General features: G+C 41.9%; 1 protein-coding gene across 5 annotated transcripts in view; it reads left to right on the forward strand.

Moving 5' to 3' along the window:
* The window catches only part of Pogz (pogo transposable element derived with ZNF domain), a 60,841-nt gene that overhangs the window by 27,303 nt on the left and 14,910 nt on the right, over positions 1 to 18,628 (forward strand). For 3 of the 5 annotated variants that reach the window (XM_029475117.1, XM_029475118.1, XM_021157778.2), the window contains exons 2-7: positions 4,707 to 4,831; positions 6,743 to 6,901; positions 11,356 to 11,531; positions 13,067 to 13,175; positions 14,743 to 15,033; positions 15,113 to 15,322. In XM_029475117.1, the coding sequence (XP_029330977.1) occupies positions 4,708 to 4,831; positions 6,743 to 6,901; positions 11,356 to 11,531; positions 13,067 to 13,175; positions 14,743 to 15,033; positions 15,113 to 15,322 (1,069 nt within the window). In that variant the 5' untranslated portion in view covers position 4,707. Of the gene's footprint in view, positions 1 to 4,706; positions 4,832 to 6,742; positions 6,902 to 11,355; positions 11,532 to 13,066; positions 13,176 to 14,668; positions 14,693 to 14,742; positions 15,034 to 15,112; positions 15,323 to 18,628 lie in introns of all 5 variants that reach the window. The other 2 variants (XM_029475120.1, XM_029475121.1) reach the window with 2 other exon arrangements.

The following is an 18,628-nucleotide window of genomic DNA, read 5'->3' on the forward strand; positions in this document are numbered from 1 at the left end:
CCAGATGCTTGCATACTTTATTGGGCTCTTTCTACCACCCTTCTCTACTTCAATCCCTTCCACACCCCACCCCCAGCACTAGGTAGTTGAGAAAGAAGGTTAGAGGGGAAATGGGGGCAGGGTATAGACCTCTTTAGACTACTTCCTGCTGATTGGGGCATCGAGTTCCTTTGGGGGCAAGTGCAGTCAGTCTTCATTGTCAGAATATCCAATTACTTCTTCCCATCTCTTTGCTCATGAGCACTTGACAAACCGCAGCAGCCCTCTGGGTTCTGGCATTTTTATACCCTCTCAAAAGTACCCAGAATTTCAAATATGCACTATCTTCAGTTAGCAGAGTCACGCCTTTGCCAGAGCACGAGACAAAATCAGTTAGCTGCTGTGAACAGTCTGAAGCAGTTCCGTACCTCATACCTGGGATTAAAACAAAAACATAGTCACATAACATAACTGGGTTTTTAAAGAAACTAAAATTCTCAACTACAGTTAATAGTTTCAATTCAAGACAAACTGACCCCTTCTTAGCTCATATTGGAGGGCACAACAGCAGCTGCTCATGGTAGTGCAGTTTGCAGAACTCCTAGACAGGAAATACTAAAGTAAGACAGATGGGTTCTTACCTTAGATGCAAAGTTTAAAGTAAAATCAGTATCACAGTCCAAGTTTCCTTCCTGCTATTGTGATAAAAAATATCTGGACATAAAGCAGTTTCCATAGGGGCTGGAGAGAGGCTCAGTGGTTAGAGCACTGCTGCTCTTGTAGTCAGCACTCAGGTTGTGGTTCACTCATCCATAACTCCAGTTCCAGGGAATCTGACTTTCTTCTGACTTCTGTGGGCACCAGGTATACATATGGTGCTAATGCAGATTAAAAAGTAAATGTTCTAAAAATGTATTTAGGTGGGAAAGGATTTATTTCAGGCTACAATTCCAGGTTATAGTGTATCTATCATTGCAGGTAAGTCAGGGCAGGAACTTAAAACAGCTAGTTACATCATTTCCACAGTCAAGAACAGAAAAGAAGGGCTGGAGAGATGGCTCAGCAGTTAAGAGTACTGACTGCTCTTTCAAAGGTCCTGAGTTCAAAACCCAGCAACAACATGGTGGCTCACAACAACATGACATCTGACACCCTCTTCTGGTGTGTCTGAAGATAGCTATAATATAATAATAAGATATAATAAATCTTTAAAAAGAATAGAAAAGAAATAGATATAGGGCTGGTGAGATGGTTCAGTGGGTAAGAGCACCCGACTGCTCTTCCAAAGGTCCAGAGTTCAAATCCCAACAACCACATGGTGGCTCACAACCATCCATAACGAGATCTGGCGCCCTCTTCTGGAGTGTCTGAAGACAGCTACAGTGTACTTACATATAAATAAATCTTTAAAAAAGAAAGAAAGAGGGCTGGTGAGATGGCTCAGTGGTTAAGAGCACCGACTGCTCTTCCGAAGGTCCGGAGTTCAAATCCCAGCAACCACATGGTGGCTCACAACCATCCGTAACGAAATCTGATGTCCTCTTCTGGAGTGTCTGAAGACAGCTACAGTGTACTTACATATAATAAATAAATAAATCTTAAAAAAAAAAAAAAGAAAGAAAGAAAGAAAGAAATAGATATATACATGCTCACCTGCTTGCTTGTGTTTGGATCAGTTTTTTCTTTCCCTTTTTAAACATATATTTCTATGTACATTGATGTTTTGCCTGCATGTATGTCTATGCGAGGGTACCAGATCCACTGGAACTGGAGTTACAGACTGTTGTAAGCTGCCATGTGGGTGCTGAGAATTGAATCTGGTCTTGGAAGAGCCTTAACTCTTAACTGCTGTCAGTCAGTTTTTCTCAGCTTATACAGTTTAGCGCTCTCTGGCTAGGAAATGGTGACACCCTCAGTGATCTGGGTCAGTTAATTAATTAAGACGGGGCTGGATAGATGACTCAGTAGTTAAGAACCAGAGGTCTGGGGTTCAATTACCAGCACCCATGTGGAGGCTCATAACAATCTATAACTAATTCTAGGGGCATCTGACACCTCTGGCCTCCAAGGGCTCAATGCAAACAAGTGATAATCAGATATACATGTAGCTATTTAAATTATCTAATATTTATACCTGTAAAGAGACAGGAGGCATAAACTAGCAGGAATTAAAAGGCCGCTACCTCAGTGAGGTAACTTTGTTTTCTGAACTATATACAAAATATCTATTTACAAGCCTGATTCTACAACTAAATTACTAGCTCTTTAGCAGTCACTTTCTATCTGTGTCATTGTACCTAACTCGTCTAGTCTACCTTTCTCTTGAGCTGTTTGAAACCCAAGAGGACTCCTTAGCTTTCTTTCCTAGAATATTATTTTACCAGTAACCTGCAGCTGTTTCTCTGTTGTTCCTGCAAACCTAAAGAAGAAATTCTTATCTCTTACCTGGAGCTCTTTCCCTAAAGGCTCTTCTAAGTGGAGAAAGAGAGGGAGGGAAAGGGGTGGCAGGTGGGCAAGAGAGCTCTATTAAAGGTCCAATTGCTTATAAAAGAAACGTCACCCTTGGCAGGCTGAACCATGTCACTAGCTTGGTGTGGCCAGCCACAGTAGGGGACAAACCACTTCCTGTCTTGGTGGGGTAGCTCAAGGCCATCTAGCTGACTTTGCTTCAGATCATAGAGCCAAGACCACAAGACCTCTCTCTCTCTTCCAAGCAACTTGCTTTAAAATAGGCAGGTTCTTTTCATTCTTTAGTGTTCTTGTCTATAGAGGTTTTTCAGATGAATACTCAAACTGCACCACTACAGGACACATGTAACTAACTGCATCTGACATGTAAATGCAGTATCTATTGAAGTTTTTATATTTTGCTAACAATTGGGTTTTCTATGTACAATAGTCAAATATCTTGTAACACAGGCAGGCAAACATACTCATATACATAAAATGAAATAAAAAAATAAAGCAAAAATGTTTCCCAGGACATATACATAGGCCAACCCGGTATAGCTAGTCCCTCACTGAGATTCTTCTCATGATTCTAGTGTGTAGTGATAACAAAACTGTGAAGTCAAGGTTTGGCATTAAGGGCAGGCTGGTGTACATAGTGAATTCTAGGACATCCAGGGCTACATAGAGACATCCTGTCTCAGAAAAACCAAAACAGAATAACAACCAGTGAATCAGACATGAACTTGGGAGGCAGAAACAGTTATGTTTCTGTGAGTCCAAGGCTAGCATGGTCCACCAATCGATTTCAAGGGCTACATTGTGAAACTCTATCTCAAAAACAAAGCAACACCAACAAAAGACCCTAAACATCTCGATCACTAACTGGACAGTTTTAATTTGTGTGTATGCTGGAGACCATTGCATATGCTGGCAAGCACTGTCCCCAACACATTATTAGAAGTATTATAAAATTAGCTTTTACAGTATTGGGCTTCATTGTGGAATTTTCCAAAAAAATTTGTGTAAATGTGTGTGTGTGTGTGTGTGTGTGTGTGTGTGAGAGAGAGAGAGAGAGAGTATGTGAGTGTGTGTGAGATTGTGTGTGTGTGTGTGTGTGTGTGTGTGTGTGTGTAAGGCAAGAGTTGATGTTAGGGATTTCCCTTGTTGCTTTCCATAGACAAGACAAGGTCCTCACTGACCCTGAGCTGCCTAGACCCTGGGCAGTCTAGGCTGGCTGCTTAATGAGGTGTCGGGATCAGCCTGTTTCCTCCCTTCCCCGGTGCTCTGATTTAAAGCACCTCACCACCACACCTAGTGGTTCCTCTGTTTGCTTTTTTGTTTGGGGCTTTTGTTTTGTATGTGGGTTTGGGGTCTGAACTCAGGTCCTTCCCATCTTCTTAGCTCTTCCCTGCTTGTCCCTTTCACCATTGCTGCCTTTAATTCCTTACTTGGGAGATTGAAGCCTGTAGCTTTCTGTGAGTTCAAGGCCAACTAGGTCTACATAGTAAGTCTCAAAAAAAAAGTATTGGGCTGGCTCGATGGCTTAGATAAAAGTGCTGCTGCCAAGCCTAACAACTTGAGTTTGATTCCTGAGACCTTTATGGTCAGAGAGGATCAATCCTGCAGGCTGTCCTCTAACCTTATATGTGCTATGGCACACACACCTGTATACATGTATACAATAAGTAAATAAAGTAATCCTAAACCATGTCAGTAGTGACTGGAAAACTGTAACAGATACAACAGTTCCAGCCCTATCCTTGCAATGCTATTGCATGTACTTTACCCTAACCCTCTTAGTATTATACCTTCAACTTATATAAGCCCAATTATTAAAGAATTTACCATGGAAAGGATCAATATTGAAGAATAAAAATAGTTTCTCTGGTCCAGATATAGAAGGATAGCTTGAAGCCGGGCGTGGTGGCGCACGCCTTTAATCCCAGCACTCGGGAGGCAGAGGCAGGCGGATTTCTGAGTTCGAGGCCAGCCTGGTCTACAAAGTGAGCTCCAGGACAGCCAGAGCTATAAAGAGAAACCCTGTCTCGAAAAACCAAAAAAAAAAAAAGAAAAAGAAAAAAAAAAAAAAAGGAGGATAGCTTGATTGCAGCTGGCTATGGTGGCTCACACTGTTCCAGCAGTTAGCCAGCTGGGGCAGGATGATTGCCAGGAGTCAGAAACCATAAGTGCCAGGCTAGCCTATTTTACAGAATGAGATCCTTTTCTAACAAGTAAATGTTTCATATTTAGTATAAAATTATTTCATTTTTTTGTAGCATGGCGGACACCGACCTGTTTATGGAATGTGAGGAGGAGGAACTGGAGCCATGGCAGAAAATCAGTGATGTCATTGAGGACTCTGTAGTTGAAGATTACAATTCTGTGGATAAAACTACTTCCGGTAACTAAAGCTCCTTTGTTCTTAGGTTGTTTACATTAATTACACTGAATTATGAAGAATATGTGATACAAAGAATTTAAGAATCCAGAGAGAGGGATGGGGGTGTTGTTCAGTTATGTAGTATTTGCCTAGCTACATAAGCTAGGGATGGTGGGACATACCTGGAATCTAAGCAATGGAGGTGGAGGCAGGAGAATCACAAACACAAAGTCATTTTCAGTTATACAATAGTGTTTGAAACTAGCCTTGTGATGCATGAGACCTTGTTTCACAAAAAGAAACAAGAGAGAGCCATTGTGGCTCACACCTATAATTATGACTCTTAGGAGGCTTTGAGACAGAGTGCCTTAAGCTGGAGGTAAATAATGAGTTCCAGGCCAACCAGGAACTACAGAGTGAGACCCTGCACTCGGGTGTGCACGCTCAAGCACATGTGCTTTCTTGCTCTTTATCTCGCTCTCTCTGTGTGAGAGACAGAGATAGAGAGACAGAGAATGACTATCTAGGGCTGCCTTTTTATGGCATTGGTATTCCTCTCTTTTCTGTGCTGTAGCATGTGAGTATCTGTTGCTTCATAAAGTTTGTAAAATATGTTTAATTGACTTAAAACATTGAGAGATTGGATTAACTGATGTTTCTCAAATACATAAACAGGATTGTAAAGCAATGTGTATCAGAGCTGGTCTGTGTCCCTTAGTCAGTGCACTTTTTGTTTTTCTTGAATTTGGCTTCCTTTATAAGCTAAGGAAACATTCTTTTGTGTCTGTCTTGGTGACCGGTTTATAATTAAGATTTGTTGCCTTTTATTTTATCGGTGATAAAGGATAAAATTTTGTTGCCCTGAATTCACAAAGTAGAGGTTTTCTCATAAGTTATACCAGTTTTTTTGTTTTGTTTCTTTCCTTGAGACCTGAAGATAGCTTTGATTTAGGTTGAAACACAGTATAGGTTTTACAGGTGGCTTATTATGAAGGATTATAAATTCTAGATGTGGTGATGTTAAATCTGAGAGTCCTAAAGAGACACTAGTGTTGTAGAAAGCAAAACATTCAAGTCCTGCTTCAGAAAGGTTGGTGACCAAACTTTGTTGAGATTTAAAAAAAAAAACAAGCAAACAAACACATGGGTGTTTTGCCTGCATGTATGTCTGTACCACATGCATACATGGTGTACACAGTAATCAAAAGATGGCACTGGATCCCCTGGAATGAGGTTACAGACAGTTGTGACTATCATGTGTGTGCTGGGAATTAAACCTGAGTCCTCTGGAAGCCAGTACAAAGACGGATCCAACCTACTAATCCGTCTCTTAGTCCTGCAGTTACTTAACTTAATTAACCAGGAAATGTAAGACAAAGATTGTATGATGGTTGGTTTCACTTGTCGAATTGACACAATCTAGAGTCACAAGAGACTACATTAGGTTGGCCTTGGACATGTCTGTGGAGGATTCCTAGTTCTATTTCATTGATGTCAAAAGTCTTAGCTATTGTGGGCAGCACCATTCCCTAGGAAGAAGATTCTAAACTGTTTAGGAGTGGAGTAAGCTGAGTACTGTTGTGCATGCATTCACTTATGTTCTTTGTTCTTGATTCAGTATAATGTGATGAGCAGCTTCAAGCTCCTGCAGTCTTGAGTTCCCCCACAATGATGGACTGTAATCTGAAATTGTGATCCATATAAGCCCATTCTCCCTTAAGTTGAGTTTGCCAGGGTAGTTATCAGAGCAACAGAAGAAGATAGAAAGACCAAAGAGATTGTGTCTAAATGGTAGGTAGTCTGAGAGACAATTAGGAGGACAAATCATGTCAACAGTTGGAATTTTGAATGAAGTTAGAAACTTTAGGAAGCAGAATCCTTTAGTGTCACCTGTCCCTGTCTCCAAGTGACTATGCCTTCCCTTCCCCACAGTTTCTGTGAGCCAGCAGCCAGTCTCAGCTCCAGTGCCCATTGCTGCCCATGCTTCTGTTGCTGGGCACCTCTCTACATCCACTACTGTTAGTAGCAGTGGGGCACAGAACAGCGACAGTACAAAGAAGACTCTTGTCACACTAATTGCCAACAACAATGGTAAGTGGGATTATTGGGAAAGCATTCTGGGATAGAGGCATGAGAGAATAAAAATGACCTGGAAGCCAGCTGTTGCTGGTAGTGCTATGGCTGTGCTAGCTGGAGGTGTCTTTAGGAACTGTTTGCTGTGGAAGGAACACTGCAGATGATGCTGTTCTTCAGTCAGTGCTGGACTGAGTCAGGTCAGCAGATTCTTGCTGCTGATAATTTCCAGAAGATGAGCTCGGCATTGCTGACTGTCCTAAGATCTGGGGCTATTGGTTGATTTTGTTTGCATGCACGCACAGATGCACATGTACACACAGATACTCTTTAAATCAGAGGAGTCCTGTTCATTTGGTTAACTTTTTTTACAGGTAGCTTTGTGTTGTAAATTTGCTTTGAGAGATTGATTGGTTGTTGGCTCCGTGATATTAAGGAGAAAAGTTGTGTCTACTAGAATGAAGTGGTGAAAGCATAGCATTTTCATGATCAGAGAAACTAAAGTGAGTTTGGTGTTTTAAAACAGGGTCTCATATAGCCCAGACTGGCCAGTTACTCAGTCTTTTTTTTTTTTTTTTTTTTTAATATTATGTGTATATGTTCTTTGCCTGCGTATATTTCCGTGTGCCACTTACATGTCTGATGCCTTCTGAGGGTGTTGGGGCCCCTGGAACTGGAATTATAGATGGTTGTGAGCTGCCATGTGGGTGCTAGAAATTAAACTACTGAGCCGTCTGTCCAGCCCTAGCCTTCAACTCTTGATCTCTACTTGTGCCGCCAGTTCTCAACTTCTATTCCACGATCAGTAACTCTACATGCTGAAGATGATTCCTGATAGTTTGTATTTTAGGATGCATAGCAGTGTATACTTCCATAGACTCATTTGATCTATTGCTACAAGAACTTTATTTGTTGCTTTTTTGAGATTGGGTCTTTCTATGTAGCTCTGGATGGCCTGAAACTTGTTATGTAAACCAGGTTGTTCTCAAACCTGCAGAGATCCACCTGCCTTTGCCTCCTGACTGTGAAAACAGCATCTCCCACCATGTGCTTAGCTGTTTGTTTGTTTGTTTTGGGTGGATTTGTTTCTGTGTGTGTGCATGTACGTTACTAGGAACTGGATGAGCATAGTTGTCTTTGTCATGCCCTGTGTCATCCCCTCCTGCACATACACGCTGGGAATTGAATATAAGGCCTCACTCATAGGTAAACGAGGCCTTCTGAGGTAAACGAACACTTCTAGCACTGAGCTATATTCTCATCTCCAGCACTCTTTTTATGTGTTTATTTTGAGGTAGAATCTAGCTAAACCACCAAGGCTGTCCCTAAACTTGGTCCCTTCTGCTTCGTCTGTCTAAAGAAGGATTTTATTTCTTTTAGAAATAAATTTTATTTTTGTAAGGATAATATGTGGGGCTGGGGATGTAGTTCAGTTAAAATGCATGTATAGAATGTACAGAGCCCTGGGTTAGGTCCCCAGTACCACATAAACTGATGTGGTAGCACTCCACAAGTTGGCAGGAGCATCAGAAGTTAAAGGTCTTTCTTGGTAATGTAGTGGATTTGAAGCCAGCCTGAGCTTCATGGGACCCCGTCATAGAAAAAAAAGAACTGGGGCTAGAGAAATGGCTTATTCATTAAGCCTCGTGCTTGCCACACATGCACAAGGACTTGAGTTCAATTCCCAGGACCCATGTAAAGTCCTGGATACCAAGGAGATGGAAAGAGGTGGATCTTTGGGGTTCACTGTCCAGCTCAGCCTTCTCATCCAGCTCCAGGCTAGTGAAAGACCTTATCTAAAACCAAAGCCAAAATGAGGCAGACAGCACCTCAGCCCAGCCACTGCCCTCCAGCAGCATGCAGGTATACATACACAAAAAATGTGCATTGTGGAAAATGCTAGAAACAGGGCAGGGTGTGGCAGTACATGCCTGTGATCATAGTACTCAGGGTTGTGAGCTCAAAGCCAGTCTGTTATATAGCAAGACCTATCTTAAAAGAACTTTAGCCGGGCGTGGTGGCGCACGCCTTTAATCCCAGCACTCGGGAGGCAGAGGCAGGCGGATTTCTGAGTTCGAGGCCAGCCTGGTCTACAAAGTGAGTGCCAGGACAGCCAGGGCTACACAGAGAAACCCTGTCTCGAAAAAACCAAAGAAAAACAAAAAAACAAAAGAACTTTAGGGGGCTGGAGAGATGGCTCACCAGTTAAGAGCACTGACTGCTCTTCTGAAGGTCATGAGTTCATATCCCAGCAACCACATGGTAGCTCATAGCCATCTGTAATGGGATCTGATACCCTCTTCTGGAGTGTCTGAAGACAGCTACAGTGTGTACTTAGACATAATAATAAAATAAATCTTTTAAAAAAAAAAAGTTAAAGTGGGAGAGAGGAAAAATAGAGAAAATCTAGGTAACAAAGTCAAAGGGATGGGGAATTAACTGTCCTATCTATCATGTGGAAATGATTATAATTCTTCATTTATGTAAATAGTTTTTCTGCACTTTTGTGTGGTGATGTCTTTTTACAAAAATAGAATCATACAGACCACATTTCCCCTACTTTTATTTATCTTGTAATATGTAGTGAATATATTATCATTTTAATAGTTACTTATTACTATGTTTTATTGTTTGTTTTAGATAGGGTCTTACCATGTAACTCTGGCTAAGAATTCACTCTGTAGACTAGACTGGTCTGGAACTCACACAGGTTTATCTGCCTCTGCCTTTGCCTCCCAGGTACTGGGAATAAGCCTTCTCCCATGCCTGGCTGTTTTGCTTTTTAAATTAATTATTTTATGTATATTAGTGCTTTGCCTGCACATATGTCTGTACACTTGGGTGTGCCTGGCGCCATTGTAGGTCAGAAGAGGACAAACAGGAGTTACAGATGGTTGCAGTGGGAATTGAACCCATATCCTCTACAAGAGCAACAAATGCTCTTAACGAACCTTAACCCTAATCCTAACTTTGAGCCAACTCTCTCTGTAACTCTTTATTTTGTTTTTCGAGACAGGGTTTCATGTAGCTCAAGCGAGCCTTGAACTTCCTATTTAGCTGAGGCTGGCCTTATCTCTTAAAGCTTTATTTATTTATTTATTTATTTATTTATTTATTATATGAGTACACCGTAGCTGTTTACAGACACACCAGAAGAGGGCATCGAATCCCTTTACAGATGGTTGTGTGGTTGCTGGGAATTGAACTCAGAACCTCTGGAAGAGCAGCAGTCAGCCCTCTTAACTGCTGAGCCATTTTCCAGCTCCCGTGAAGTGCTAGATTTACAGGTGAATAGACATGCACACATTTTTATTTGTTTTGTTTTTGAGCCTTGGTCTACTGTTTTCAAGATTGGCTTCAAACTTGCCATAGTGACAGGGATGGCCTTGAAATGTTTACCATCCTGCTGTCGGGGTCACAGGCATGACTGCAAGCCTGGCTTGTGCAGTGCTGAGATTTGAAACAAAGGCCTCATGCATGCTGGGCAAGCACTCTGCCAACTATGCTACATATCCAGCCTTTTGTAATGCTTTTGATAACCATTATTTGAGTAACATGTTAACAATAGATTATAAAAAGATACGTTGAAATTTCACTTCTCAGAGCTGCAGTGAGCACTGGATATAAATGTGCAAATACCTCCTGTACTTAAGGTGGGTGGAGAGTACTGGCTGGGTTTGGAGCCAGCCTGGGCTATAACAAGGCGGTCTCAGAAAACATCTTCTCCAACAAGGCCATACATCCCATTCCTTCTTCAACTGTTCTATTAACTGCAGCCCAAGCATTAACATAACAGCTTATAGGAACCATTCTCACCCGAGCCACCACATTTGGTATTTCCTATAGAAGAATGTCTCGTGTTATTTGGCATCTAACTAAATGAGAACCTTTCTCAAACAGCAATGAAGTAGTTTAGGGTCAGTGAGATGGTTCAGTGAGCAAGTAAAGGGCACTTGCTGCTAAGCTTGAGATGCCTCCCACACTTATACTCACACACATACACATACACATACAACCACACACACACATTTATAAGTAAATGTATAAAAAAAAAAGTTTAAAAGAGGATTAGCTAACAACAAATTACCTTCTTACAAAAAGATTTTACTTAAAATATGGAAAGTCTTTCCTTTTTGGCTCTGCTGATTGGGGTAGGGGGGTATGTGGTAACTTAACTCATTAGTGTGAAGCTAGGAACTGGTGCCTTTCAGCCTTAGGCAAGGCATGGGTGGGTTAGTGAACTACCCTGACCCACTTGTCTTGTGTTAGCTGTAGAGTTGGCTGAAGCTTAAGTTGGAGTGAGTTTGGTGCCATAAGCTGAGGTGAGTAGTAGCAGTTAAATGGTTTTGATATCTGAGACACTGTTTCTTAGCTGAAATAATAATGTTTCTTATGAATACAAATTTAGCAATGTTTCTAACATCCCTTTCTTGTTCTGTTTTCCTTTGTGTTGTCTGCCTTTTACCCTTTAGCTGGTAATACTTTGGTCCAGCAAGGTGGACAGCCACTCATCCTCACCCAAAACCCAGCACCAGGTCTGGGAACAATGGTTACTCAACCAGTATTGAGACCTGTCCAGGTCATGCAGAATGCCAATCATGTGACTAGCTCCCCTGTGGCCTCACAACCTATCTTCATCACTACCCAGGTGAGTGGGATTTTGAATTCTAGGCCTGGTAGGGGAGATAGACTGTGAGCCTCCAGAGGCTTAGCCTTGGACAGGGTCTTCATCACTGTTAGAATTTGAGTTTCTCTGGACTGTTTCATGGGATCCTGCCTGTGGAGTGCCCAGCATAGCATCATGGCTACATGATATTTTCATACACCTGAGAGGTCTGTTGAGTTGATTAAAGTCTGAACAGAAATCATCATTGGGAAACTTAAAATTAGAAATGCTTCACTCAGGGCTGGAGAGATGGCTTACCCAAGAAGAGCATTTGTTGTTGTAGCACAGGACCCAGGTTCAGTTCCCAGCACCTACATGTCAGCTCACAACTGTGTCTGTAACTTCACTTTCAGAAGGCCTGATGCCTTCTGACCTCCATAGACACCAGGCATCCCTGTGGTGCACATACATATGTGCAGGGAAAACACTCATACACGCAAAAGAAATCTTAAGAAAAAAGTGAAGCCTTCGAATTTGCCTTGTAAGGGTATCTTTTATCTGGGCTGCTTCTGCCCCCTAGGATGAATTCATTGACTTTTGATTACATGTATAAAATAAGTGGTCTTTGAAGAAGAAGAGGAAGAGGAAGAAGAGGAGGAGGAGGAGGAAGAAGAAGAGAAGAAGAAGAAGAAGAAGAAGAAGAAGAAGAAGAAGAAGAAGAAGAAGAAGAAGATGGCGACTTGCCATACAGTGTACTCGTTGGAAGTTGAAAGCCCAAATCTGAGTAGAATTTAAAGGCACATGCTTCTCTCTGCCTTAGTATTTATCAGAGGTTTGTTGCCTTTGAAATGGGCTTTGATAGCAACATATTTAAAAAAAAAAAGGATTGTTTATATGTTGAATACTAGGTTATACATTAGGGATTTCTTTTCCCCCTTCAAAGCACCAGTGTGTGGATGCATAGGTTTGTTGGTTTTGGTTACTTAATAGTTTGCTAAACACTGTGGGTGTGGAGGTGCATACTTGTAATCCCAGCTTTTAGGAGAATGAAGCAGAAAACTGTCATAAATTCAAGGCTTGCCTAAGCTCCATAGCAAGTTTAAGGCCAACCTGGGCTATATAAACCTCGTCTCAAAAAACAAAATCTGGGAAGTGGTGGTGCATGCCTTTAATCCCAGCACTTGGAAGGCAGAGGCGGGCAGATTTCTGAGTTCGAGGCCAGCCTGGTCTATAGAGAGAGTTCCAGGACAGCCAGAGCTCTACAGAGAAACCCTGTCTAGAAAAACCAAACCAAACAAAAAAACCCCCAAAGATGTTTGCCAACAGAATTAGGAGTTTGGGGGCAGCCTAGGCTACATAACAACCAGTCTCAAAGCAAAAACAAACAAACAGAAAACCAAAAAAACACCCCGCAAAAACCTAGCACACCAGATTTTCCTAAAATTCTCCATTTCGGTCATTTGAAAGCTGAAACTGTAGAGAGAGCCGCTAGGTGAGACTGGAGCCTTCAGTCATATTATATTCAGAGTTTGGCTAGTTGATATCTATGTTAAAGGTCATTTTTCTTTTTAATTCAGGGATTTCCTGTAAGGAATGTTCGGCCTGTACAAAATGCAATGAATCAGGTTGGGATTGTGCTGAACGTACAGCAAGGCCAAACAGTTAGACCGATTACATTGGTCCCAGGTAAGGAGATACTTATAACCTGGCATCCAGATACTTACTTTTATAGTTTCAGGATATTCTAGGTCATTTGGAAGCATGTATTTAAACAGAATTTTAAAGCACCATGTTAACAATTTAAGCCCAATTTTAGAAAGTCTTCCTAAGCTTTGACCAGGTGGTGATTTTATTTTTGTAACTTCACTACCCTTCATGAGGTAAAATAAGTCTCATTTAGTCATTACCAGTATCTGCTGATGAGGTCAGCTATTGTCCTGAAAGAATATTACTAATGCAAACTCACAAATCTAATACTCCATATACATATACTCACTTATGTGGTAGGATTATAAATTGAATTTTACTTTAGTTTTAAAGCATTGGTTTTGGATATGCCACCAGGTATGGTGGCACACTTCCTGGAATCCAGCATTCAGGAGGGTGAAGCAGGATTACTGTGAATTCAAGGCCAAGTCCTGTCTCAAGAAACAAACTAAGGCAGAGGTTGGGGGAGGACTTTAGATATAAATGAAGTAATGGGATGTGCTTTGAGGATAATACTACCAATGACCATATAATGGAATATTGGGGTTGGAGGGTGTAGCCAGGAGTAGAGTGCATGCTTAGCATTGTTGAGGCCTTGGGGTCAACTTCCAGTACCAAAAGATTCTTACAATTCCCCCCAAGTCACATTTCTTAAATATTAGATTTTCTACAGTTTGGCTCAAAAAGAGAATAACTTTATTTAATTGTGTAAATGGTCCTCAGGACCATTAGGTGTCTTGGAACTAAAGGGACTTGCCTCCAAGCCTGACAACCTGTGTTCACTCCCTAGAAGCTACATGGTGGAAAGAAAGAACCAGCTCCCACATGGTGCACTCTGACCTCCACTTGCACACTGTGGTATGCATGCCACCCACACACATAGATACTCACATACTCAAAGAAATACAAGTACAGTCGGGAGCCTCTGTAGTTGGCTTTCTAAAGCTTTTTTGTTTTTGTTTTTGTTTGTTTGTTTGTTTCTTTTGTTGTTGTTTCAGAGCCTTCAGGGCTTTTTAGGGCATAAATCTGATCCGATTTCTCTGTAACATTCTGGTGTTCCCTAAATATTTCTCACTGGAATTGTCTACAGTTCTAGAAAATGGTTAACCTTTGAGACATTCTAGTAGAGTAGATTGCCTGTCCTATTTGAGTGGATAGAAGAAAATGGAAAATTCTTTTAGAATTCTGAAAAAAGACTTTAAGGATCAAGTCTGCCCTTTGGCCTGTATATACCCATTCTTTTCCCACTTCTAATATGGAGGCCAAGCTACTGTAAAAAAGATAGTGTGGAAGGTATCTGAAAGGAGTTGGTGAGGGTTTCTTCTAATGACTGCTTTATGAAACTTTGGATAATCCCTTTTGTTCAATGGACAGCTACAGCTTCCTTAGATGTTAAGGTGGATACTGCTCTTAGTAACCTCTGGTGGTCAGTCAGTTCAGGGAATAACTTTTTCCTGTTCTTGTATTTCTAGGAAAGGCAAGAAAATATTTTATAGGTGAGCTCACTGATGAAGGTTTGGGACTCTTTTTGTCTCTCTTTTAAAAGCCCCAGGTACACAGTTTGTTAAGCCGACAGTTGGCGTCCCACAAGTGTTCTCTCAGATGACCCCCGTGAGGCCAGGCTCCACAATGCCTGTGAGGCCCACCACCAACACCTTTACCACCGTCATCCCAGCTACTCTCACCATCCGAAGCACTGTCCCACAATCACAGTCCCAGCAGACCAAGTCCACCCCCAGTACCTCCACTACTCCCACTGCCACACAGCCAACCTCACTGGGGCAGCTAGCTGGTCAGCCTCCAGGCCAGTCCAACCAGACCTCGAATCCCAAACTAGGTGAGACTTGGATGAGGAGACGGCAGAACAGCATGGGGTAGTGGGTGGGAAACAGATGATTTTCACTTGGTCAATGTAGCTCCCTCCTTCCCCTCTCCACCTGCAGTGAGCATTGCCAGCTTTGTCACTGTGAAGCGACCTGGGGTTACAGGTGAAAATAGCAACGAAGTGGCCAAATTGGTGAATACTCTTAACACTGTCCCTTCCCTGGGCCAGAGTCCTGGGCCCGTGGTGGTGTCCAACAACAGTTCTGCTCAAAGAACCAGTGGACCTGAATCTTCAGTGAAAGGTAAGGTGAGACACTGAGCACCAGTCATGCAGTCATGCAGAAAACATTGGTAAAGCGGTTATTGCATTGAGACCATTGTGAAATGGGGAAATAAAATAGGATGCAGGTGCTTTGATCTGTTTTTACAGAAATGGTAATGTAGTAAAAGATTGAAAATGTAGCTGTAACAGCTTTGGGGATCAATTAGAGACACAGATATGTTGATGAAAGATGTCAGTGGAGCAGTGGATTTTCTGAGGCGAATTTTTTTTAAAGATGTATTTTATGCATGTGGGTGTGTTGTCTTCATGTCCATCTACATATCATAAGAGGACATTGGATCTCATAGGACTACAGTTATAGACAGTTGTGAGTTGCCACATGGGTGCTGGCAATTATACTAAAGACCTGGAAGATCTACCAGTGCTCTTAATCACTGAGCCATCTCTCTGGGCTCTGTGGAGGCAGTTTTTACAGTTGAGATGTGCTAGAGAGGTTTTCAGGAAGATAAGAATATGAATATGAGAATATTTAAAGGTCCAGAGCAGGGACTGGTAACTTTCTGTGAACATTCTAGGCTTTGCGTGGAACATGTTCTCTGTTCTGAGTACTTAGGTAAGCTGGTGCCATTGTATACAAGCAGCTGCCGATGATGACAGTGGCAAGAGCTGGATGCTGTTGTTTATGGGCTCTGAATTTAGAATTTTATATACTTTAAATGTGCCTCAAATTTTTCTTTTGGTTTCATTTCAACTATGTAAGAAATGTTGAATCTTTTTAAACACATTGAAAAACATAGTCACAAAAAATTGAAATTCTTACTTTCTATGCAATATAAAAATTAATTCAAAGCCAGATGTAATGGTGAATGCCTTTAAACCTAGTGCTTGGGATGCAGAGACAGAGTTTGAGGCCAACCTGGTCTATATAGTGAGTTGTAGGTCCGCCAGGGCAACATAAAGAAGACTTGTCTCAACAACAACAAAATAAAAACCTCTAGGTAAGTCAAAACCCAAGCAAACACGGAAGCTGTAAAACTGAGAAGAGAGCTTGACATGAGGTTGGCATGTGTTAGTGCATGTCTGTAATCTCAGCACTCAGGAGCCTGAGAATAAGAAAGGGCTTGTGAATGTGAGGCCAGTGTGGGTTACACAGGGCGATCGGTACCTCAAAAATCCAGAACAGAACAAACCAGCCAACTCAGGATGGGGGATGACGAGAGGTAGCTTGGTCAATAAAGTGCTTACCGCCGGGCAATGGTGGCGCGCGCCTTTAATTCCAGCACTTGGGAGGCAGAGGCAGCCGGATTTCTGAGTTCCAGGACAGCCAGAGCTATACAGAGATGCTCTGTCTCGAAAAACAAAACAAACAAACAAAAATAAATAAAGTGCTTACTGTCTAAGCACTAATACCTGACCTAGATCCCCAGTGCTTAGTAAAAGCCAGCATGGTGGCACATGCTTGTGACTTCAGCATCAAGGGATCATGGAGTTCACTGGCCTCTCAGTCTAGCTAAAACAGTGCAGTGACTATCAGGCTAAAAACTCTGTCTCAGGGGCTGGTGAGATGGCTCAGTGGGTAAGAGCACCCGACTGCTCTTCTGAAGGTCCAGGGTTCAAATCCCAGCAACCACATGGTGGCTCACAACCATCCGTAACGAGATCTGGCACCCTCTTCTGGAGTGTCTGAAGACAGTGTACTTACATGTAATAAATAAATCTTAAAAAAAAAAAAAACTCTGTCTCAGAAATAATTTGGACCAGAGCTACAGAGAGAAACCCTGTCTTGAAAAGAAAGAAAGAGAGAGAGAGAGAGAGAGAGAGAGAGAGAGAGAGAGAAAGGAGAAAGAAAGAAAGAAAGAAAGAAAGAAAGAAAGAAAGAAAGAAAGAAAGAAAGAAAGAAAGAGAAAGAAAGAATGAATTTGGAGTGTGATAGAGGAAGGGGCCTGAAGTTACTAATCTCTGGCCTCTACAGGTAAGAATATCCACACATACATAATACATACATATGTATACACATACAAAAAGAAAAAAGTTGACACAGTTCCACATGACTGTAAATAGACCTAGCAACTTGTGAGACCAAAAAATGGATCGCTGTGTACCCATTATGACCAAGGGTATAGGCCATGCTGAGAACCTATCTTAAAAATCAATAACCAGTGTGATGGCTTATACCTGTAATTTAGCAGTCAGGAGGCCAATGCATGAAAATTACTGTACACACGTAAGGTCCTGCCGTAAAACAGCTAACCAGAACCAGAAGTCCCGGGAAGAAGCATGGGAGGAAAGCTTCACATGATTAGATTTGACAACAGTTTCTCACATGCCAAAAGCACAGGCAAGAATCAAAATTGCTAAATTTGAAATTTTAAGTTTGCATGCATCAGAGAACACTAGCAGCACAATGAAAACGTAACCTGTAGAATGGGAGGGGTGGCAGATATAATATGCTAAGAAATTACTACTAATGACTAAATAATCTGTGTACTGTGCAAAAATAACCTACCACCATTACTGCCAATCTAAGGTGAGGCTAAGCAGGTGTGACGGCTCAGCAGGTGAAGGTGCCTGCCACCAAACTTGATAGAGCACTTGATTTCTATCCCTGGAACCTGCATGATGGGGTGAGCCATTGGCCTCTAAATGCCTGCTGTGTGGCATGTGTGTAAACACACAAAATGTTGTGCCTGTTATAGTGACCCGTGCTTTTAATTCCAGCACTTGTGAGGCAGAGGCAGGCATATCTCTGAATTTGAGGCTAGCCTGGTCTATAACCCTTATCTCAAAAAGCAAAAACAAAACTTTTTTTAAAATGAGGCAAAGAGGGCTTATGGAGAAGTAGCAGAGAGAAAAATCCCTCCCCAGTGTGTGTGATCTCTGGGTTCCACCCCCAGCAGGTGGCAGGTTGGGGAGACATCTCTTAAGATAGTCATGAAATATCTGATAAGCATCCGGTGGCCAGGAGCATCAGTCTGCTTAGGGAAACACAAAAACCCTGGTGAAATAACATCAGTACCCATTAGAATAGCTATCAGAAAACAAGCAAACAACTCAACTAAACTAGCCAAATAACTCAGAAACACAAATACTGTATGTTTTTTCGTGGATCCTAATTTCTATTTTGTATAAGTATGTATTTTATTTTTATATGAATAAGTGTAGACAGACGCCAGGAAACCACAAACGTACAAATGGTTGGGGAAGAGAGGTGAGCAGAGGACCCGGGAGGAGCCAGGCGTGGTGGCGCACGCCTTTAATCCCAGCACTTGGGAGGCAGAGGCAGGCGGGTTTCTGAGTTTGAGGCCAGCCTGGTCTACAGAGTGAG

Source organism: Mus caroli, chromosome 3 (assembly GCF_900094665.2).
Source record: "Mus caroli chromosome 3, CAROLI_EIJ_v1.1, whole genome shotgun sequence".
Taxonomy (NCBI): Eukaryota; Metazoa; Chordata; class Mammalia; order Rodentia; family Muridae; genus Mus; species Mus caroli.